Source organism: Bombyx mori, chromosome 16 (assembly GCF_030269925.1).
Source record: "Bombyx mori chromosome 16, ASM3026992v2".
Taxonomy (NCBI): Eukaryota; Metazoa; Arthropoda; class Insecta; order Lepidoptera; family Bombycidae; genus Bombyx; species Bombyx mori.
The window spans coordinates 10535631-10559217 of record NC_085122.1 but is presented as its reverse complement, the minus strand read 5'-3'; the positions used below and the strand labels follow the sequence as shown (position 1 = coordinate 10559217).

At 44.2% G+C, this 23587-nt stretch overlaps 1 protein-coding gene across 1 annotated transcript in view; it reads right to left on the bottom strand.

The window, feature by feature from the left end:
- Window positions 1-21643, bottom strand: part of LOC101745748 (fatty acid synthase) — a 50373-nt gene extending 28730 nt beyond the window's left edge. The window contains exons 1-14 of the mRNA XM_038016585.2: window positions 21447-21643; window positions 20187-20379; window positions 15887-16007; window positions 14783-14986; window positions 14223-14339; window positions 13936-14114; window positions 13582-13724; window positions 4589-4792; window positions 4324-4510; window positions 4075-4237; window positions 3804-3973; window positions 3248-3399; window positions 2990-3173; window positions 76-224 (exon numbers count right to left, since the gene is read on the bottom strand). Of these exons, the coding sequence (XP_037872513.1) occupies window positions 76-224; window positions 2990-3173; window positions 3248-3399; window positions 3804-3973; window positions 4075-4237; window positions 4324-4510; window positions 4589-4792; window positions 13582-13724; window positions 13936-14114; window positions 14223-14339; window positions 14783-14986; window positions 15887-16007; window positions 20187-20379; window positions 21447-21593 (2313 nt within the window). The 5' untranslated portion in view covers window positions 21594-21643. The remainder of the gene's footprint in view (window positions 1-75; window positions 225-2989; window positions 3174-3247; window positions 3400-3803; window positions 3974-4074; window positions 4238-4323; window positions 4511-4588; window positions 4793-13581; window positions 13725-13935; window positions 14115-14222; window positions 14340-14782; window positions 14987-15886; window positions 16008-20186; window positions 20380-21446) is intronic.
- Between the last annotated feature and the right edge of the window lie 1944 nt (window positions 21644-23587).

Genomic DNA, 23587 nt, shown 5'->3' with positions numbered 1-23587 from the left:
AAGCAAGATTAATTAGCATATCTGGAAAATTTCGCCTCCAAGTTTAATATTAAGGTTTTTTTTGAAGTCTTTTACCAATAAATTATTAGTGTGGTATTCAGCAGATGAATACTTAGCAACAGGTTCATTCCATTTGTGCCGAGGAACCGATGTAGAAACCCAACGATCACTTCGTAGTCTTGGCGTTTTAATTACTCCTTTTAAATATTCCAATAGAGTAGGTCCTGAAATATTCAACACTAATTGAATAAAATATATTATACTTAGTAATTTAGTGATTTTAAAATTGTAAAAATAGTTTTCAATTAAACTATTTAAAAGAAAAGATACATATTGTTTATTTCTTCATCAAATAATATTCTAATCGGAAATGTTAACGTTTAACTGTAGGCAGCGGCTTGGCTCTACCGCTGGCATTGCCGACGTCCATAAGCGACGGTAACCAATCAACATCATGTTCGCTCGGAACAGCGATTGCGCTAAACAAATTATTAAACTAAATATTAAACTAAGTTAAATTTACCCCACTCGGAGACTCGCCCAGAGAGTTCTCCGCTTCACAACAAGTTTTGAGCCTCTCCTACACCACGTTCCGACAAAAAGCTCTGATGGCCGATATATCGCACATCTCCCGCTGTCATCCGCATAGCCATGCTTACTATCAACAGATAGCATACAGAGCACCGAACCTTATGAAACGTCAGCGTAAATGGTCATGGTATCAGAGCAGGAACCGTCAAAAACGACCAGGATACTCTGTCCATTCAAAAAGCGATCCATTTGCAGGGTCCCGCGAGGATTCCGTAAGATAGTAACTTCGACAAAAATGCCGTAAGCCAGACCCTGTAGAAGGGCTTCGCGATATCAAGGCTTACAGCTAGGAGTCTCGCACTTGCTCTCCAAGATTTCAGTCCACCTGTGAGTAAGCTACACAAGAATCCCGCGGGCTGAACGACCATGACGGAAACCGTACTGTCAGTCATTGATTAGTTGGCAATCCTCAACAAGCTTCAGGAATTGCGTAGTTATTATTCGCATCATCGCCTTGGTTAGGCCTATAGCTCGATGGGTCCGAGCACTCAACATTTTTTTTTTTTTTTATTGCTTAGGTAGGTGGACGAACTCAAGACCCACCTGGTGTTGAGTGGTAACCGGAATTCATAGACATCTATAACGTTAATGACACTACCCATCTTGAGATATGAGTTCTAAGATCTCGCCCCACCCTTCAAACTGAAACGCATTAATGCTTCACGGCAGAATTAGGCAGGATTACCTACCCGTGCGGACTCTCTTTACCACCAGTAATTACGCAATTTATAATTTTGCGGGTTTGATTTTCTTATGCGATGTTATTCCATCACCGTGGAAGCCAATCGTGAAGATATCTTAAGTACGTATTACATCAGAAAAATTGGTACCCGCTTGCGGGATTCGAACACTGATGCATTGCTAGATACAAATGCACCGAACGTCTTACCCTTTAGGCCACGACGACTTCTTAAGAATCGCTGACAGAGACCCGGCTAACACCCACGAAAACTACCACTGGCCTTGGTAACACATAACGTGTGCACTTTGAACCTGGCCGTTAAGTTCGACCAGCTGGAAGAAGGGATGGACAGGTTGCACGGGAACCTTATTGGTTTATGGGAAATCCGAAGACAGGGAGAGAATACGATAACCTCGTAGTCCGGCCACTTATTCTATTACCAAGAGAGAGCAAAAGTCCCAAGGTGGTGTTGGGTTTATTGTCCACGAGTTTCTTATAAACATCATAGTGTCTGTCAGGATTGTGTAAAATAGAGAAGCGTGTCTTAATGAGTATATCATTGCTTAGAACGATCTTATTATGTAGAAGATAAACCAACGTGAGATTCAACATATCGATGCTTCGAGTTTAGCGAGTATTGGGGGATCGTGGGACTCCTTGGGGATGCCACGTATAACTACTACGCGTATAGCAACGGGAGCTCGGAACTCCACGGCACTTTTTGCCCTTTTGTACGAAAGTGTATCCGTCCGTCAACAAGGCGAGGGCGAAGTCAACCTCCGAGTTAGAATCGAAGGACGAAGAGGCGGTCGCGGGCGACCTGCGGACTGATTCATATTCTTTATGGCGGCAGGCGCGACAGAGGTCACGGCGGACGACGAAGGAGTTTTACGCGCAAGTATGGACGACACGGGAGTAGCGAGCGCGACGGAGGCCGCGGTATACAACGGGGTGTTTTGCGCGCGGGTACAAGAGACGCCAGAGCGGCGAGTGTGAGAGAATCCGTGAGAAAGTTCGCGGCGTGATCGGCCCTGAAGGCTAGAAAATCCGAAATTAACTTTTGCTGTTGTAGGCGGAGAATTCCGCAAACAGAGCGATGGTCAACTCCTTGCTTGCTGAGTTCCCAGGGGGACTACCCCAGGTCTTACATACGCTCGTCTTGCGACAAGGCCCCAGCGTAGGAGTTCCTCGACGTTTGGATTGAATTACGGCGCATAGCCAACTGATGACAAAGAGCCCACTGAGTTACTGAACGAGTTCCAGAAATTTAGGCGGTCCGACCGTTCACAAATGGCGATGCGACGCAAGTATCACAGGTAATAATTCGAGAAAACACTTGGACGCCAGATGTGCCACGAGCAGAGGTCGGGCAATCGAATGGGCGATGAGCAAGTTCGCACGCGGCGGAAGCCTGGATTGAAATGTCAGTCCGAGTACTAATAGCCCGAAGACCTAGTGAAAATCGCTGGGTCAACGTGGGATCGCTGGCATCCAGGTGGAAACAGACCAACCGCACTAGAGATCGATTGGAGAGGCCTATGTTCAACAGCGGACCGTGGAAACGCTGAAATTATGATGATGATGAAGATGCATTGTAGACTACTAGTCAAATATAGACTTCGGCACCGGTCAGCACACTGACAGGCTTAAACTCATCCAGCCAATAATTCCAGTCAATAAATACACAAAAAAAGAAAAATAATTAAGTAAATTTACCTGCTTCTGCAATATATCTTGAATGATAGGCTATGTTCGAGCATGGAACTTCCTTAGCGAATATTCCTTTAGCTGCCAACTCTGCGACGAATTTTTTCATATCTTCAGCGGGACCGGATATTGTGCTTGATTCTGAGCTATTATGGCAAGCTACTTCAATAGAAGTTGGACACATCGCTGATACCTAATACATAGTTACATTTTTATCATCAAATGAACAGTGTGAAAATTTGTTTACCAAAAAATGATAAATATTACCGTTTGATGTCCTATCCCAACGGCAGCCATGGAACCTCGTATGAATGGAGTCTGTACCGAAACAAGACCACGACTGTACGCCGATAGTATCATCTCTTCTGCTGTTAAACACCCATCCGCGTAAGCGCACCCCAACTCACCGACACTATGACCTGATTTCCATTTGAAATCAACACAAATACGGAAGTAAACATTAGCTGATATAAAATAACAAAATAATATCATAAAAATAAATCATAGAGAGGCAGGGAGCGAGTACACCGATATCTTCAATGCTTCAATGAAATCATATCTGTAGGCTGGTTCGGTGCGCGTTACATTTTGTTTTAATAATTATATAAACAGTGTAATCGTTTTACACGTATGAAATATTCCGATCCGGCCAGCGTTTAAAAATGTTACATGATAACACCCGGAAAGTCCTAAAGTGCTGTGTTGTCTTGTATTAAGAAAAATGATTAAACAAAAAATTTGAAAGTTAAAAGCTTAAATTATGAAGTAAATCAGTTCCATTGCCGAATAGATTTAAATATGAAATATTCAACGTTGCTCATACCGATTATTTTATCTGGTTTTATTTCTAGTGCCCTTAAAATATCAGTAAGTCCAATCTGAACAGCAGCTATCCCAACGAACGAATGTAAAATGTTGTCGAAAATTGCTTTATCGGGAGATGTTAGTATGTGCACAATGTCCACCCCTTTAGGTTCCAATACTTTTCGGCACCTGAAGCATATTTACAATATTTTTATTAGCCAAAATTAGAATGCTACAATTACACTAACTGACACAGCTGCGTTTTATTATTCGTATTACTTTAGTACTACCTTTCAATAGAAGCCACAAATGTCGGAATCCGCATTAGTTGTGATCCCATCGTAGGCCATTGCGATCCCATCCCGCTGTATACAAACCACAATGGACGTTTTCTATCGTCAAAGTATTCTGCTCTTTCTTTTAGACAAATAGTTTTCTGCTCGTCGTTTGTATCTGTAAATTACATACATTATCCGTAAGTAGTTGGATTAAAGTTTAATACATCTTCGCTTATGGCAATTAGTAATCAGGAGCGTCACCTAAAATCGCGAATCCCCGTCCCATATGACCGGAAATGTTTGTTTGGTGAATATTATGTAATAGGGCTATTTCTTCCGGATCTATTTGACGTGATTTTAAGTCACCCAAAAGGTTTTTAACAGCCGAATCTTGCCTTCCCGAAATGGTCACCAAATACGGTATACTAGCCTGGTAGCGGCTGAGATCCTGTGGAAAAAAAATTTATGAAACTAACTCGGCTTGTTACTTACTCTCTCCGTGTTTGACTACGTAAAATACATTTACCTTTGGTTTATAGTGTCCTTTCAAAAGTACATGAGAATTGACACCAGTCACTGAGATGCCATTGACGGCTGTATAGTTGCGACTGAACGGCATATTTGCACTCAATACGCGTATCCTTCCGTTCCGGATTCCACTGATATCAGCTCTAGGTGTTGTATAGTGCAAGTTACCTGCTAGTACACCTGTTTCGTATCCTAGTAATACCTGGGATTAAGCAAAATGTTACTTTTTTCATTACATGTAAATCGTTAATGGTATACTGTCAGATGGACGTCCTGGTGGTAAACCGTTAAATAGGAATTTATGGGTATGAAGCGGAGCCAATAAATATTAGAACTTATATAAAATCACCTACCTGAAAACCCTTTTATTTGTCAGAAGGAAATTGCCTGACTTCCGCCCTTCACTTGGAATGGAGGGCGGGGCATGTCAGAGTCGAATCCACTAAAACCTCCTGTCGCACAACTACCAGCATCCAAACCTCGCATGAGACAGAGCTCATGAAAAGGCAAACGGAGGAAAGTGAAGCGTTTGGTGCGGAGCACATCTCTCCCCTCACCCTCCCCCTCGGGACGCCGGACTGGCGGACGTCGGCGCCACGACCACCAGCCATCGGTTGACAGGCTGTTCGAAGCCCGCCTAGATGGCGCCGGTTACAATGGTCTATCCTACGGAATACCCCGCTGGGTCAGAACCAGCGTGGGTTGAGGATAGCTGGCCTTCCATCACCCGGATGCTCATGCTTAAAACGCGTGCAGAGCAGCTTGCAAGTCGTCTTCTTAGACTCCTTCGCCGGTCTCCAGGCCGACATGTGAGGGAGACCCGAAACACTTAGAGGGTCAGGGCTTGGGCGAGATCCACTTCCCTGACCCCCGCTCGACGGCGGCGGGTCTGTGCGTCTCTCACGCGCCCCACCGCTTCCTTCTGCGATATGGTGCACTCGCAGAAGTCGAGCATCGCCTTCCACGACTCTTCGTCCCCGAGCATCGATGCCACAACACTCGGCAACGACAAGCCGTTTACTATTTTTGCGACGAGGACACGGCGCCATCCCTCCCATGCGGGGCAGGCGCTGAGCGTATGCTCTGCCGTGTCCAAGTCGCAACCACAATGTTGGCACTCTGCCGTCGGCTCGGCTCCGATCCGGTGCAGAAACTCACCGAAGCAGTTGGTAGGCAGCGGCTTAGCTCTGCCCCTGGCATTGCTGACGTCCATGAGCGACGGTGACCACTTACCATCAGGTGGGCCGTATGCTCGTCTGCCTACAAAGGCAAAAAAAAAAAAAAAAAAAGGAAACCATTTTTATTTTTTTTTATTTTATTTTTTTTCGGGTAGAGGGCCGAACCTCCTACGAGGTCCCCGCGCAAAAGGGGCGCGCGGGGTATGTGAGACTCAACGATCTGCATGGTGTTGTGAGCAGACCGCGGGCCCAAGGATTTTAGAGCCCACCCACTAAACGACTCCTCTGCACTCTTACACCCGACGTCCGATCCCCTCCGAGGTCAGAACCCGGATGAGGTAGGGGGGCTACCGCGGTCAACACTACAACCAGACGGCGCGGCTCAACCCAAGGACGCCCAGCCGACGGAGCCTTCGAGGCGAATCGAAGGCTCTGAAACGTCGGCCGTCTCGGTGCGGCAGCCCGTCGGGCCGCCCAGACGGTGCCGCTGGTGTCCCGGAATACCCCGCTGGACCAGAACCAGCCTGCCGGGTCGGGACGCGATACACCGTCGACCGGTCGCTCTAATCACTCCACGGCAGCGCGCTAGAGTGCTGGTAGCGCGCCGCGCGGCCTCTACCCCCTCAGGTTGCCCCTTGACCTTCACCGGGGGGAGGCCGCTACCTACAGGGGCCGGGACGTACGGGTGCATTCCCGCCCCCCGGCTCGACGGCGACGGATCGGTGCGGAAAGGGAAGAGCTCTCCCTCTCTCGTTCCGCCGCCTCTTTCTGCGAGATGGTGGACTCGCAGAAGTCGAGCATCGCCTTCCAGGACGCGCACTGCCGAGCATCGTAGCCACGACGCGCGGCATCGAGAAGTCATCTCCTTTGACCGCGACGAGGGCGGCGCGTTGCTCGTCGAATCCAAAGCAACGCGCCAATGTGTGTTCCGCTGTCTTCCTCGTCGCGGTCTGCGCAATGGTGGCACTACGCCGTCGGTTCCCTTCCGGCAATTGTGTGCAAGTACCGGCCAAAACATCCGTGGCCGGTTAGCATCTGCGTAAGCCGGAAGGTGAGACGTCCGCGAGAACCGGGCGGACCGCCTCAATGGTACGGAGGCCGGCCGACGGGTCCGCCAAGAGGCGAGACCACGCCTTCAGCACGGACCGCCGAGATTGGAGCCTCCGCACTCGAACTACACCTTCGACAGGGCGCCCTTCCCCCCTAAAGCGGAGGTCGCTACGCCAGCTGTAATCGGCAGCGAGCGCCTCCGCCTCCAGGTCCCAAGGTGGCGCCTCGACGAGCAAGCACGCCGCTGGGAGTCGCTGAATCTATACTGTGAAGTGATGTGTATTGGTTTTATCATTTGTGGTAATGATAATGTGGGTAGCATCAATGCCCACTAGTTGCGCTGGCAGCCAAGCCCTGAGCGTTTTATACGATCTGAGTTGGTATAGTTTCTGATTATTGCGTTTTGACATTGTGTTGCCAATTATTGTTATGGTTCAGTTGTTAGATTTACTACGATCTGGTCGGGATGATCGAGATTACCCTGTTACTCCAAATGTAATTATTTGTTACAGGAGCTCACGATGACGTGTAACCTGTCAGGTTGGCCGTGTCGTGGATAACGACTTTAGTAATACTAAGACATTGTTTTGATTATTATTTTAAATGATAAAATGCTGTTTTGATAAATATCACAAAAATGTAGGACCATCATCATCATCATGGTTCAAAGCCGGTTTCGGCAACGGCGACCAAAATTTTCAGTTCAATAGCTTAAAAGTTTCCTAGTCTCCACTGCAAACGATTATGTGCTTGGGCCTCCCAACGAGAGGGGTCAATGTTGCATTTCTTCATATACCTCTTCTGAACATCTTTATACCTTAAGAATTTTCCGCCACTTTTTCGCTTGCCAGTCTGGAGTTCAGAGTAGAAGATGCGCTTTGTTATCCTCTCGTCGGACATCCTCATCACATGGCCGCACCAGCGCAACTGACGCCGCATTAAATAAACCTCTATACCGCCAATACCGGCTCTTCTTAAAATCTCCGTATTCCTGACACGATGTGACCACGATATGTTCATTATCTCTCGGTAGTATTTAAGGTGAAATCTATCCAACACAAGGTCATGCGAACGAAACACCTTATCCCGGAGCTTCCCAAATGCCGCCGAAGCAACACCAACCCGAGCATTTATCTCCGCATCGAGGTCTCCTTTATTTGTTATCACACTACCAAGGTACCTGAACTTATCAACCTGTTTAAGCACACAATAATCGACAGGTACAACAAGCTCCGTGCGGTCCATAGCCATGACTTCTGTCTTAGTTATGTTAATTTTCAAGCCAAATATCTGACAGGCACTATTAAGATTGGTCATAAGTTCCTGAAGACCAACTGAACTGTCAGAAACAAAGCAAAGATCATCGGCATACACAATCTCCGTGATGATCTTAAGTGAACACTTGGAGCAAGCTCTCAGTCTTCCAATATTAAAAATATTCCCGTCTGCTCTGAAACGCAAATGAACTCCGTTATTAGACGTTTCTGTAGCCCTTCCCACGGTCACAGAAAAGTACAGCGCAAATAGTGTTGGGGCCAAGATACAACCTTGCTTTACGCCACAACTTACTGGGAAGAAGCTAGATTGGTCACCATTAGTCACAACGCGATAGCCCATATTATCATGCAGTAGTCTCAAAACCCTAAGAAACTTTTCCGTACATCCCAATTTAAGCAATAGCACCCATAAAGCTTCGCGGGGAACACTATCGAAGGCTTTCTCTAAATTGACAAAACAGAGATATAGCGGCTGTTACTACTCCTTGCTTTTCTCTTGCAGCTGGCGAATCGAAAATATGTCATCGCAAGTTCCCCGACCTGGCCGAAAACCAAATTGTGTCTCAGGCAGTATTGTTTCAGACAATTTCATAAGACGGTTGAGAAGGAGCCTAGCGAACAATTTTCCAGGAACCGAAAGAAGTGATATGTCTCTGTACGAATTACAATCGGCACGATCACCTTTGTTTTTGTACAGAGCACATATGTTCGACTTCCTGAAAGTCTTGGGTACACATTCTTCCAGCCACATTCTTCGGAAATTTTTCCACAGAGCAACATGCAATTCATCCCCACCGTACTTTAATAATTCTCCAGCGATGTTGTCCAAACCCACAGCCTTCTTTATTACGTTGCTGCTGAATTGCACAAACTACTTCCGAAAGAGTAGGTTCATCATCCAACTGAAGAAGTTTCGGACGCTCTGGTAGCTTCTCTTCTTCTAGGTAGGTTAATGTAAGAAATATCCGCCGTACGGTCAACATCCCGCAAACATCGGAAATTATCAGCCCACCGCTGCAACAGCTCCCTCTTATCAGATATTAAACGACCATCTGCAGCCTTCAACGGTACATTAACCCTATACTGTGGCCCAACAATCTTCCGCACTTCACCAAAAAAAGTCCAAGCTGATTTGTATCAGATAGCATTTGCATGTAGCTAGCCTTCTCTAGGCACTACTTATCTTTAATACTTCGCGTCAACTTTCTGAGTTCTGATGCACGGGGTTTGACTCTTTCACTATGGTTTACATTATGAAGTGCGAATCTGATTCCTTAGTAACTCCCGATGGCGGCCAATAGCAACGACAAGGACCTCATTATTCTCATCAAACCAATCCTCATTAACTCGCTTTTGTAAATCAAGCGTGTCAGAAGCAATTTTGATTATCTGATATGTAAAGTCACACCGTTTTAGTTGCATGTCACCACCCTCAATATCCACTTGCGATGCATACTCACTTAACTGTTGCTTATAAATACCTCTCACTTCGTTGCCTTGCAGTTTCTCTAAGTCTATTCACTTAGCTTGAGCTTTACCAGATCTAGAAGGAGGATGAAGTAGTATCTGTAACCTTGAGATCACTAGTTTGTGATCCGACCAACAGTGAGCCCCTCGCATTACTCGAGTCAAATGAACATGAGCAATGTCTCTTTGACGAACAATGGCGTAGTCAATAAGATGCCAATGCCTTGACCTCGGGTGCATACACGTGGTTTTTTATTTGGCAGAGAGGCGGAACATGGTGTTGGCAATAGCTAACTTAAATTTGGAACAAAAATCAAGCAGTAGTTGGCATTGCTGTTCATATTCATTCACACCATGCCTGCCCAAAACTTTAGGCCATACTTCAAAAGTCACCAAGCAAAACAACTTGTTCCCTATTCGGAATTCTGGAAAGAACTTGAGTGACCTCTTCATAGAGTCTGTCCTTAGTTTCATCCGTATTATCCATCGTTGGCCCATAGACACTAATAGCATTTAGAATATTTTTTTCATTTAAATGGACACGCAGAGTTATTACGAAATTATTACGAGTAATTACGAATATTAATAAATAACTGTTACTAACATTTATATGGATTATTATCTGAAATAAAGAATTTAATAATAATAATAATTACGCGATCGGATATGTAAACAGGATGTTCGTTAAGCCTATTCACTATTTCTGTCTTAATTGCAAACCCAACCCCTGAGCGCCTTGGGTCTATAGCCGGTGTGCCCTTCCAGTAAAACGTTTAACCACCACCTCGCTCTGTCATTTCGTCAGCTACATGGGTTTCGCTCAGGGTAGCAATATCCACATTATAGCGCTGGAACTCTCTCGCAACTATAGCAGTTTTCCGTTCAGGGCATATGTTGCTGGACCGGTCTAACAAAGTGCGCACATTCCACGCGCCGAAAGACATTGATTTAGTTATTGTTTTATTTCTATAGTAGCGTCGACCACGTTATTGGGATGCTTAGGCAGCCGTGGTTACCACCTCCACTTAACTCTGGAGCAAGCGTTACTTTAGGGCACCTTTTCTAGCCCCCTCCCGGCTGAGCGGGGGAAGCTGTGCTTCTCTAAATAGAGCAGCTTCGTCGCATAGTGTGCTGCCGAATTGCACCGTTACTCCGGGTTGATGCAGAAGCGACCACTTTCCCTATGCCGCCTCTGTGTCATCAGTATCAGACCTCTCTACCTTTGTCCATCGCCAGAGGACTTAGTTTCAGCGTCCGGTAAATATTAAACTGCACAAACGACCATTTTCTAAGTGCATAACTGTTTGCGCTTCACACAAATACACTCTCTCGTCCTTTGCTTTCTGGACCCCAATGGAACGGAAACCCGCTACAATTGGAAGAAAACAGGATGCTGTGTTTTATGCAGAAGCAAGATTACTCTCACCGCCACCTTTGGCCTTAACACAATGCCTTGCTGCCACGCCGGATCCACCAACACCAGTCGCTTATCAGCTATAGAATTGCCTTCACCACCGAAGCAGACGAAGCACCGAAGTGATCTAGGTGGCAGTACAATCAGCTTCTCCGGCCACCTTTAGCCTTCTCACGATGCCTTGCTACTCTTTTTTTTTTTTTTGCCGTGTCCGCCAACCTCAGACTCTTATTAGCGGTCGTATTGCCTTCACCGCCGGGATAGACTTTATGCACTGCGGGGAGTACCGCATTTTGGGTAAGATAATAGACAAGCTTGTTCAATTGCTTGTCCCCCTCAACCAGTTTGGCCCGCGAGTCGACGCGGTTTGCCGGGGTTTGCCGTTACTTGGTGCGTCAGAACTCTCGAAAGATTCCACGCAGGATCCTCAAATGCTGTATACAACATTGTATCAGGTGACGAATCCTGGATATACGCGTACGAACCCGAAACAAAAAACCAGTCACGAGTTTGGGTGTTCGAAAATGAGTTAAAGCCAACAAAAATTGTTTGTTCACGGAGTGTTGCAAAAAAAATGGTGGCCACGTTTGTCTCCAAAACCGACCATGTTACGACTATTCCTCTTGAGGGACAAAGAACGGTTAATGCAGAATGGTATGCTAGCATTTGTTTGCCACAGGTCGTTTCTGAACTCCGTAAAGAGAACTGCAACCGCCGCATCATCCTCCATCACGACAATGCGAGTTCTCACACCGCGCACAGAACAAAAGAGTTTTTAGAGCAAGAAAACATAGAATTATTAGACCATCCGCCGTACAGCCCCGACCTAAGCCCTAATGATTTCTATACTTTCCCTAAAATAAAGAATAAATTGCGTGGACAGAGATTTTCATCACCTGAAGAAGCTGTGGACGCCTACAAAACGGCCATTTTGGAGACCCCAACTTCCGAATGGAATGGTTGCTTCAATGATTGGTTCCATCGTATGGAAAAATGTGTCAAATTTCGCGGAGAATACTTCGAAAAGCAATAACTCTCATCAAACTGGTGTAATCTTGAATCTGGCGTCCCACAAGGCGGTGTCCTCTCTCCTCTCTTGTTTTCAATTTTTATAAATTTTCTCACCCCTGAGCTACGGTGTGCATTTCATCTTTACGCCGATGATCTACAACTGTACGCACAAACCGATGTTGATCACATATCGGATGCTATTACCAAACTAAACAATGATTTAAAATCAATCAAAAATTGGTCCGATAGGTTTGGTCTGGCGGTGAATCCTACCAAATGCCAGGCGTTAATTGTTGGTAGCCATCGAAATATGAGTAAGATCAGTAATTTTAAGCTGCCGCCTGTTGTTTTCAATGACATAATCATCCCCTTTAGCCGAAACGTGAAAAATCTTGGATTACACATTGACACTACACTTGGTTGGAGAGCGCAAATAACATCCATTAGTCAAAAAGTCATCAGGACCTTGCGATCTCTCTATCGGCTAAAAAATATGCTACCATCGAATGTAAAGGCCATGCTTGTGCAGACTTTAATTTTCCCTATGGTAGACTACGGTGATGTGTGCTACTATGACCTGAATGCAGAACTCCTCAACAAACTAGACCGCCTTCTCAATAACTGCATTCGATTCGTTTTCAATCTTAGAAAATATGACCATGTGTCCGCGCATCGAACTCGTCTGAAATGGTTACCGATCCGTCAGCGTAGAGAGGAGAGAGCGCTTACTACCTTGTTTTCTCTTTTGGACTCTGCCTCTTCACCCTCTTACTTAAAATCGCATTTTAAATACTTGAACGCAAGCCATGACAAAATTCTACGTTCTTCACATAATCGTCTCTTACAATGTCCTATCCATCGCTCAGATTTTTTACATTCTTCTTTCTTTGTACAGTCCATAATATTATGGAATTCGCTTCCCAAAGAAATCAGGATGATCAGCAATCGCTTTACTTTTAAACTCAAAGTTCGCGAACACATCCACAAGAAACTGGAAGAATCATCTCCAAACTAGTTTATTTCATTTTTCAATTATTATTATTATATTATATATATATATATATATATATATATATATATATATATATATATATATATATATATATATATATATATATATATATATTTACTTTTAGCCATTCTTAACTATAATACTAAATTGTGTATATTATTGTGTGTAATTATGTGTATGTATGTATTTTACTATTTTATACATAGGTATATTGAATTGTAGTATGTGTATTCTATAATACTGAGATATTATTTTAAGGAAGATTTTTGTTTTGAGTTTGTTCTTTTTTTTTTTGTTTTGTTGTTGTTGTTTGTTATTCTTTTGTCAATGCACCTACCATGCATTATCTCTGCACCACCCTATGGTCGACTGGAAGAGAATGCCCATGGCATTAAGTCCGCCTGTGTACAAGTTTTGTTTTGTGCATAAAGTATAAATAAATAAATAAATAAATAAATACATTTTTAAATAGTAATGCTGTGTCACTTCGTTAATTTCCGAAATTTTCAGTGCCGCTTATGTATGCCAGTGTTTAAATCTCGCAATCAATCAATTACAAAGTATAATAAAATGTATAGTAACCTTTGTAATGGAGGAGATTCCAGTAGCAGCTTCACTGTATCCTATGTTTGACATCACACTGCCGACCAGTAGAGGATCATTTCTGTTATTACAAAAGACCTTATCGATAGTTTCTAGTTCTGATCGATCCGCTTCAGATACAGCTAAAAAAATGTTGCAAAGTTATGGATTTATCCACCTGTGACATCCTAACATTTGATTATTAATTAAATAATAAGTTGTTAAGGTTTATTCTTTAATGATCTTTTTACATAAGTACAGTTTAGTTCAGTTATTCATTCAATGATTTACCCGTAGGAAACTCTAGCTTGATATTGTGCTATAACTATAATACAGTAATAAATATTTATTCACCTGACCCAAAAGCTTCTACGTATTCGACAGCTTCAGGTGGCACTCCAGCATTTTCATAAAATTTCTTTAGGAAATTTGCAATGACCTCTGGATCACGACAAAATCCAAACTTTGGTCCGGTTACGGCATTCGGTAAAGCCGTAAATTCTGTTTTCACAAAAACAATTTCTGCGTAAACTCTGAAAGTTAACGCAGCTTACGTAGTAGAATTTTTTTTTATTTCTTTTCTTATAATTTCTAAAATATTGTTTCATTTTGGAAGTAATAAAATTTTGACCCTTTTTTACCTGAGCGCATTTTCGGCCTTCTGAAGAAATAAAACGTTTATAGCTTCCGATTTGGCACAACCATCGGCGTTTTGATCGAAGGATTTCGTTTTCGCATCCATGCAAATAGTCACGAGCCTAGAATTAATAAATTCAGTTTGTTAATATTTTAAATTCGTACTTTGTTCAATCCGAATCCAGCCCCCTCGTGGTAACCTAAGGCTCCGGAAATCAGCACGAGGTGCCTGTTGAACACATGCCGCAATCGCGCGGCGCCATGATTTATTTTCTTAAGAGATTATTAGCTTATCACTCACCACAAACCGATGATCTCGTAGTATTGCGTCGTAGGATTGGAGGTTTTAGGATGAGGATGTGGTAGGGAAAGTCGGGGATACCGTGGCTGCGCGGCCAACTCGCGAATCTATCTTGCCAACCGAAAAGTGACCGATGTCAAGACACGAATGCCCCGTCAATTTGCGTGTGTTGCCGTGGTAACAAACTCAAAACCCACAGAGTGATTTCGAACACACTTTGCAATTTTAAATCAAAACTGACAATATTTACAAGATCATGTTTACCTTCCGTGATGAATTAAGGAATGTGGATGAAGGCATAGGTTAGTTCCTCCAACGATAGCCGCTTCGCATTCCCCTCGAGTGATGGCGAGGTAGGCCTGCTCAATTGCTGCAGTAGAGCTACAACAAGCTTCGTCTATTGCCATCGACGGTCCTTTGGCATTCAACCAGTATGAAATACGATTTGCAAACATAGTTTTGCTGCACCTAGAATGACAAAAATTATTGCAGGTACTTAGTTCAGTAAAAAAAAGTATTGATTGAGCTGAAATAGTATAAGATTTTGTTTTTCAATATTTGCCTCCTAGTACTAATTAATTCACTTTTACCGTTGAATGTCGATCAACTTGATCCGTGCGTTTTGTCCGTGACGACGAAAACTAAATATTTCAAAATTTCGGCAAGAATATAATGACAATAAAAATCGCAGTTCTTGTCATTATTAGCCTTTTTATTTTCCTTCATTTTTAATCCAACTTTTTCTATGATTTCTATGTTGCACGTCGTAATCCACATTTTGAGTTAATCATGAATCGGAATTGTCCTATCGTTATCCCAGGCAATTTACTCCAACCATAATGGAAGCAGGGAGCATTAAAATTGAGGAATCTGTGGACCTCTATGACATGTCCTTCTTCAAACGAGGCTTGTGGAGAGTATTAAGACGTAGGCAGCGGTTTGGCTCTGCCACTGGTATTGTTGAAGTCCATGGGCAACGGTAACCACTCACTTTTTGGTGGGCCGTATGCTCGTCTGCTTACAAGGGCAATAAAAAAAAACCTCTATCTATCAGCCCACAGACATCCACTGCTCGACATGGAGCCACCCCAAGCCTCGCCACAACAATCGGTGTTCACTGCCTGCATCCAGTGGATTCCCATGGCCTTGAACAGATCGTCGAGAGGATCTACGTAGGCTAGGTCTTTCGGTACGCCGTTGCCACTAGATAACGTTTTGGACTCAGCGGCAATACGTTCCACGAACAATGTATCCTACCCACTGTCACTTTAACCTGGCAATCCTATGAGCCTCAGTAATCACTTAATACTGGCAGCCCTTCAATATTTATATGAAAAAAAAAATACATTTTAAAATTGTGTAACTTACCCTGCAATGCCAAAACCTGTCCTAGAGCTTGCTACATAAAAGCAAGCCTTTTCAGTTTCAGAGAAACATGTCCCAATGTACACTCCTACTTTTTTTCCATTAAGATCTTGTGGGCTAACACCTGTTAACAGAATAACGCGGGATATTGGTATACCCAAATTGTACCCAATATATAATAACTTTGATGTTGTGAAGAGCGAAATATTATGAAGACAAAGCCCCCTTCTTCTCCTTTCTCCTTTCCCTTATCCCACTTTATGTGGGATCGGAGCATATCTCTTTTTTTTTATTGCCCTTGTAGGCAGACGAGCATACGGCCCACCTGATGGTGAGTGGTTACCGTCGCCCATTGACTTCAGCAATGCCAGGGGCAGAGCCAAGCCGCTGCCTACCGCAAGCGTATTCTCTTATCATGGCACATGGGAATTGGGCAACACGGAAAGCCAAAAGAAGACATATTTATTTTATTAATTTACTTCAGATCTTGCATTCATATTACATTAATTAACAATAGCATTTCACATAGCAAAAAAATAAAAAAAAAATAACTAAAAACAATTTCGGAATAAAATAAAAATAATAATAAAACAAAAATGAATGTCAAAACTACCTTAATCCAAAGGCTGGTTTGGATCCAGAGTGCTCAATATGCACACGTGTCCAGTGTTACATTATTGGGCAGTCTAGATCCAACCGCGTGGCGAACAGCCGCAGGTAGCTGCTGCGATTGAACCGTACGCGGCAAATCAGGGAAGCGATTCGTTCACGAATGATTGCTGCTATCTATCTATTCGCGCATCCGCAAACGTAAAGAAAGTAATCATAAATTTGTAAAGACAGACACTGCGGACGAGATTTGCACCGCTTTTAGGGATATTATCCACTATTAGATTAATAGACTTACTAGAAAAGCTGTTCTCACTTTACAATGCCTCCAGCAATGAAAAATATTAAAATACAAATTTCTAATAAAAATTAACTCGATGTAAACACGGAATTACGGGAAAAAACGGGTGCTCTAGGAATGATTTTTCATCATGTAAGACAATCTTTGTACCTCATGAATCCCCTAGGTACGATATAATAGATATTAATATTATAAAGAGGAAAGATTTGTTTGTTTGTTTGTTTTGAATAGGCTCCGAAACTACTGGACCGATTTGAAAAATTATTTTTCCATTAGAAGCCAACATTGTCCCTGATGAACATAGGCTACTTTTTTTTTATTTTTTTTTATTTTATTTTTTTGGTATCATGTGTGTTTTAATGTTTCCGAAGCGAAGCGAGGGCGGGTCGCTATCTATACTTCTATACTAATATTATAAAGAGGAAAGATTTGTTTGTTTGTTTGTTTCGAATAGGCTCCGAAACTACTGGACCGATTTGAAAAATTATTTTTCCATTAGAAGCCAACGTTGTCCCTGATGAACATAGGCTCCTTTTTTTTTATTTTTTTTTATTTCTTTTTTTTGGTTTCATGTGTGTTTTAATGTTTCCGAAGCGAAGCGAGGGCGGGTCGCTATCTATATCTATACTAATATTATAAAGAGGAAAGATTTGTTTGTTTGTTTGTTTCGAATAGGCTCCGAAACTACTGGACCGATTTGAAAAATTCTTTTTCCATTAGAAGCCAACATTGTCCCTGATGAACATAGGCTACTTTTTTTTTATTTTATTTTTTTTGGTTTCATGTGTGTTTTAATGTTTCCGAAGCGAAGCGAGGGCGGGTCGCTATCTATACTAATATTATAAAGAGGAAAGATTTGTTTGTTTGTTTGTTTCGAATAGGCTCCGAAACTACTAGACCGATTTGAAAAAATATTTTTCCATTAGAAGCCAACATTGTCCCTGATGAACATAGGCTACTTTTTTTTTATTTTTTTTATTTTTTTTTTTTTGGTTTCATGTGTGTTTTAATGTTTCCGAAGCGAAGCGAGGGCGGGTCGCTAGTAATAGATAAATATCAAACAAACAATGAAATTATACTTCTTGATCAGGAACGAAAGTAGTGTTTAGTTATTTTAATGACACGAAATGGAAAAAAACACTTTTGTGTTATGCCGATCGATACGATACCATTCTTGATTTCGGAGATTCGGAAAGTGATTTATTAATGATTAACTCAGACAATTTAATGAACTCGCGGCATAATATCAATTCGTGAAAAGCTTCAGCTTTAGCTTACTTAGAAGGCTTTTTTTTCGGGCTGGGCCCGAACCTTCTGCGGAGTCCCCGCGCATCTCCTAGGCGTGACTTGGGGTGACCAGGTAGGTGGGACTTGGCGATCTGCAGATGTTGGGAGCAGACTGTGGGCCCCAGGGTGTTTCAAGGCCCTACCGCACTAAACGACTGCACTGCACGCTTACAACCAACGTCCAATCTTCGTCCGGGGTCAGCACCCGGTCAGACTAGAAGGTTTCCCGCGGTCAACACTACAACCAGACTCGCGGCGCCAGGCCGAAGACGCCCGACCGACGGGTCGTCGAAGCGATAGTCGACGATCTAGAAACCTTCTTTTTTTTTTCGGGCCGGGGGCCGATCCTCCTACGACGTCCCCGCGCCTAGGAGGCGCGCGGTGTATGTGGGACTCAATGATCTGCAGGTATTGAGAACAGACCGCGGGCCCAAGGAATTTTAGGGCCCACCCACTAAACGACTCCCCTGCAATTCAGGGGAGACTGCCTCCTTATAGGGGCCGGAACTGGACAAACGCTCTCCTCCAACTCCGACTCGGCGGCAGCGGTACGGCGCCGAGAGGGAAGAAGAGCTCTTCCTCTCCCGTTCCGCCGCCTCCTTCTGCGAGATGATGGACTCGCAGAAGTCGAGCATCGTCTGCCAGGACCCGTCGCTGCCGAGCATTGTAGCCACGACGGTCGGAAGCGACAAGTCCGGTCCTATTTTTCCAACGAGGATACAGCGCCGCGAAAGCGGGGCAGTACGCGAGCGTGTGCTCCGCTGTGTCCTCGTTGCAGCCACTGCAATGGTGGCACTTCGGCGTCGGCTCGCTCTGGGCGACGAGGTGCAGGTAGCGGCCGAAACAGCTGTGTCCTGTGAGCACCTGCGTCGCTCGGAAGGTGAGACGTCCTCGGTCGCGATTCACCCAGTCCGAGAGGACCGGGCGGATCGCCTTAACAGTCCATCGCCCGTAGGCGGGGTCCGCCAGGCGGCGAGACCACACCTCGAGCACGGCACGCCGAGATTGAAGCTTCCGCGCTCGGACTTCCGCCGCGCCGGGACGCGGCTCCCGCCTGGAGCGAAGATCGCATCGCCACGCGTAATCCGCAGCGAGCGCCTCCGCTTCCAGGTCCCAGGGAGGCGTCTCGGCACGCACGCCGCCTCAAACGAGACGGTGCGGTACCTGCGAACCGCTCTGACCGCAATTGCCCGCTGCGGACGTCGCCACGCCGCGACGTTGTCGCGGGTCAGGGCGTGGCACCACCGGGAGCCCCGTACAGTGCCATCGACCGCATCACTCCCGTGTAGAGATGGCGCACCACCACATCAGGTCCCCAGACGTTCGGCAACAGCCGACTCAGCGAGCCGGCGGCCGCCATCAGTCGGGGGCCTAATCTTCCAAAGTGAGCGCGGAAGCTCCGACGAGCGTCCAGCAGAAGACCGAGGTACCGCAACCCGGTCGCCTCGAACTCGATGCGAACGCCTCCGATTACGATGTGGGCCCCCTGAGACGGCGCTCTCCGGGCCCTGCGAAACAACAGGGCCTGGGATTTATCGAGCTCCACGATTTAGAGCCCTTAACCTAAGTCCACGACGCTGAGTCCTAGTAGCACAAACCAGATGCTCATGCATGCACATGCATTAAAAGGCTCTTCATTTATTTGTAAAAATTAACAAAGGGAAGGATTTTTTTTTTCGATAAAACCCAGTCCTAATGTTAAATTTAACAGAAGAAGCTATCGATTATTTCACAAACTGTAAATTTAAATTATAACCACGCAGTGTAAACGAATGCCATACGATAAATAAATAATGTTATGTTCAGAACTTCCAATGCATGCATTTTTTTCTTAAAAATGTGAGCGCAATTCAGGGCTTATCAATTAAGTTACTGTACTAACTTTTTTTGGATTTTTTTTGGATTTAGATATAAATTATAAAAAAAAACAATATACTGAATTTGTTTATAAAAAAGTGGATGAAAGTCTGCCTAGTAGTTGGTCGCACTAACACACTTGAACAGAATTACATATCGGTTATGCCTTTCGAGCTCTGTACTCTGTACAGTTAGTATTTTGTTAGTCTGCCTATCTAAGTAATATCGTAACAACATTGAACTATTTACCGGCATCATATATTGCTTGATATGTTTGCTCCAGCACTTTTCTTCCCATTGAATCCATGCTGTTTCCAAGACGAAAATGTACCTTGAAGAATTGAGCGTCGAAACGGTCAAGATCAAGGAGCTTTCCAGTGCATTGTGACACTTCAGGGTGGGAATAACTCCAACGTTGACGCTCGGATGTTATTGGATCTTTCTAGAAGGGTAAAGTAATTAGATTTAATACATCATAAAATACTTAAAATTGAAAGTTTTATGTATATTTTTTTGTATGATGTTTAGTATATGCATTTATATGTATATTATTATAGTTTTTTGGACTTAAAGACAATGCTACTAGTGATCATCGTAACCCTTTTTTTTTTTTGTCAGGAGGAAATCGCCGGACTTCCGCCCTTCACTGGGGATGGAGGGCGGGGCATGTCGGAGTCGAACCGACTAAAACCTCCTGTCTCTCAACAACCAACGTCCAAACCTCGCATGAGACAAAACTCATGAAAAGGCAAAGGGGGGAAAGTGAAGCGTTTAATGCGGAGCACATCTCTCCCATCACCCTCCCTCTCGGGACGCTGGACTGGCGATCGTCGGCGCCACGACCACCAGCCTTCTCGGTCGGCAGGCTATCCGAAGCCCGCCTAGATGGCGCCGGTTAGAATGGTCTATCCTACGGAATACCCCGCTGGGGTCGTAACCCATAGACATATTGTGAATGCTGCTGCACACCTTGAGGACACTACATTGTAGTTTGAAAATACATAACAGCGGTCCCATCCTTCAAACCATAAGGTATGACTGCTTCGCGGTAAACGAAGATAGTACGGCTTAAACTATCAGTTCAACTTTACGATATTTCACAGTATTTCGCCATACCACCATCATCTATATACTTTTATATGAAAATGAATTGCTGTTCGTTAGTCTCACTAAAACTCGAGAATGGCTGGACCGATTTGGCTAATTTTGGTCTTGAATTATTTGTGGAAGTCCAGAGTAGGTTTAAAAGGTAAACAAATTGGAAAAAGGTCTTTTATTTATCGATTGAGGCACTAAAAAGTCTGCCGGGTCAGCTAGTGGCTTATAAAATTATAACACAATGTTATTGCTCCATCATGGAAGATGTTCATGTGCATGTATTGGATACGTATTTCTTTAGAGAAATTGATTTTATCTTAATGTGGGATTTGGATCCTTGCACAGTCGCATCACTCGATATAATTGGGCGTCATGTTACGATAGCACAGTTTAAAGTGTCAAGTTACGAACCTTGTTATACAAAATATCTGCCAAATCCTTAACAGATTTACAATCAGGGTACAGGCCAGACATTCCGGAAATTACAACCCTTTCGCCGATGACAGGTTGCTTGGGTACATCTTCTAGTATCTTGTTGTCTTGAGGTGTCGGGGCCATCTTAATAAACTATTTGGTAACTTTTCTTATGTTGCTATAACCAAATTGACAAACAAATTCAATAAACAACTGCATTATATAGTAACCTAATTCATTGTTTTACGGTAATTCTTTTTAAAATGTAAATATACAATTAAATCAATTTGATTCAAGTATTAAATTCGGTATTGTCTAATATATGTGCATGCTTACATATTTTTTTGTCCATTCAGTGGTCAAAAGATCAGACGGTTTAAGGGATCAGTAATTTAAAATTTAGCTTACAATTTTATCTGCAACTGAAGTTAACATCGAAAAAGTAAAGTATCCGCCTATGTTTTTTTTTAGGAAAAAGGATTACTTATGATCCGGAGGCCTTTTCAGTTTCACCAGGACAAATGGGCGAGCAAAGGCTCAGCCAAGAGTGGTGGGATTTGCTAACAGCTGCCCGAGCGCCTCCGAAGAAGATCTAACATCTCAAGGGTAGGTGCTTTGTGAATGCATTTACTATCCGATCGGAATCGCGACCCGCTGAGAAGATCCGGCGTGAAACTTAGCGGGCTGATGTATGGATTAGGTTCGACGAGTAAGGCTACCAGAGTCTCTAAACTTGCTCCCGGTGTTAAAACTAAAGGCGTCTAATGCAGGAGTTATTGGATCTGATGGGTCCGTAAGGACGCGTAAGTTATGACGGGCCTTATGCAAGTTTTATAAACCATATTCTGTAGGGACATTTTACTTCGCTTACAGATCATAGGGTAGATAGTCTGCTGAGAATAAACGCGACACGGTCGTGGACTGATTTTATGTGCAGGCGGAATGTCAAGGATGCATCCAGGGTAACTCCCAGGTACTGGACCTTCCTGGCGCAAGTACTGATTGGCCGAAGAGAGAGTGATCGGGAGACTGAGGTTCCTCCTCCTAACGCGGGAGGAAATACGGGCTGAGTTTCCCCTTTGAAATAGCAACGCTGTGCTTTTCGGAACCACTGTCCTAAGGTTCTTCGCAATTAGGGACCTGTTTCTACTGGAGTAGTAAGCGGTCGTGCCGTCGGCGAATAAGGCTGAATGGGTCCACGGCTACACCGGGGAATGTCGTTAGTACACAAGCTAAAAAGGAGTGATTAGGGGCTTGTTTGTACTGGAGTAGTAAACGGTCGTGTCGTCAGCGAATAATAATTCCCTCGACCCGATATCAGCAAGATGTACGTAGTCTTCCGTCTTCGCCTTCTATGTAGTTTATGTCTTCCACGTAACGGAACACGTAGCGTGGGTAGGCCTCCCACAAGATGGACCGACGATCTGTTGAGGTTCACGAGGATCCGCTGGATGCAGGCAGCGCAGGACCGGTCTTTGTGGCGAGGCTTGGGGGAGGTATATGTCCAGCAGTGGACGTCTGTAGGCTGATAAGAAAAAATAAAGAAATCGAAAAGAGCGCTTCGACAAGAAGTTCCGTATGATGAGCACGAGACTGTTCGGCGCGCCCATGTGAATAGTTTGAAAATCAAATCGTTATGCCAGACTTTGTCGAACGAACGCTTTTGCGACGTAGAAGAAGAGAACTCCCGTGTAGATCGGCTTTGTTCGGTTATAGGCGCGCATACAGTTTGCCTAGAGACATGACGAGGATAATCGGGTGGTAACTCGTCGTATAATTTTTTGGTTTACTGGGTTTATGTATGTCGATGACGTCCGCTTCTTTCCACACGGTGAAAAAAATGAAGTTCGTCATAGCTGCATTGAAAATAAACACCAACATCACGGTGAGTTGGGCGGGTAGAAGTTTAATAACGCGGTTAGATATGTCGTCTGAACCGGGAGCCTTGGTCTTTGATCAGATCTTTAACTTTCATCAGGGTGACGGATGATAACGCGTTTGAGGGTGGCAAGGAGGCTCTGCGTGTGCTCACCATGTACTAATTCTACATGAACAGGGTCCACAGATCGAGTGCTGGGCGTGCACTGGGTTTGCAATTTATCGGCCAGCAGCTCTGCTTTTTCGTCATCATCGAACGC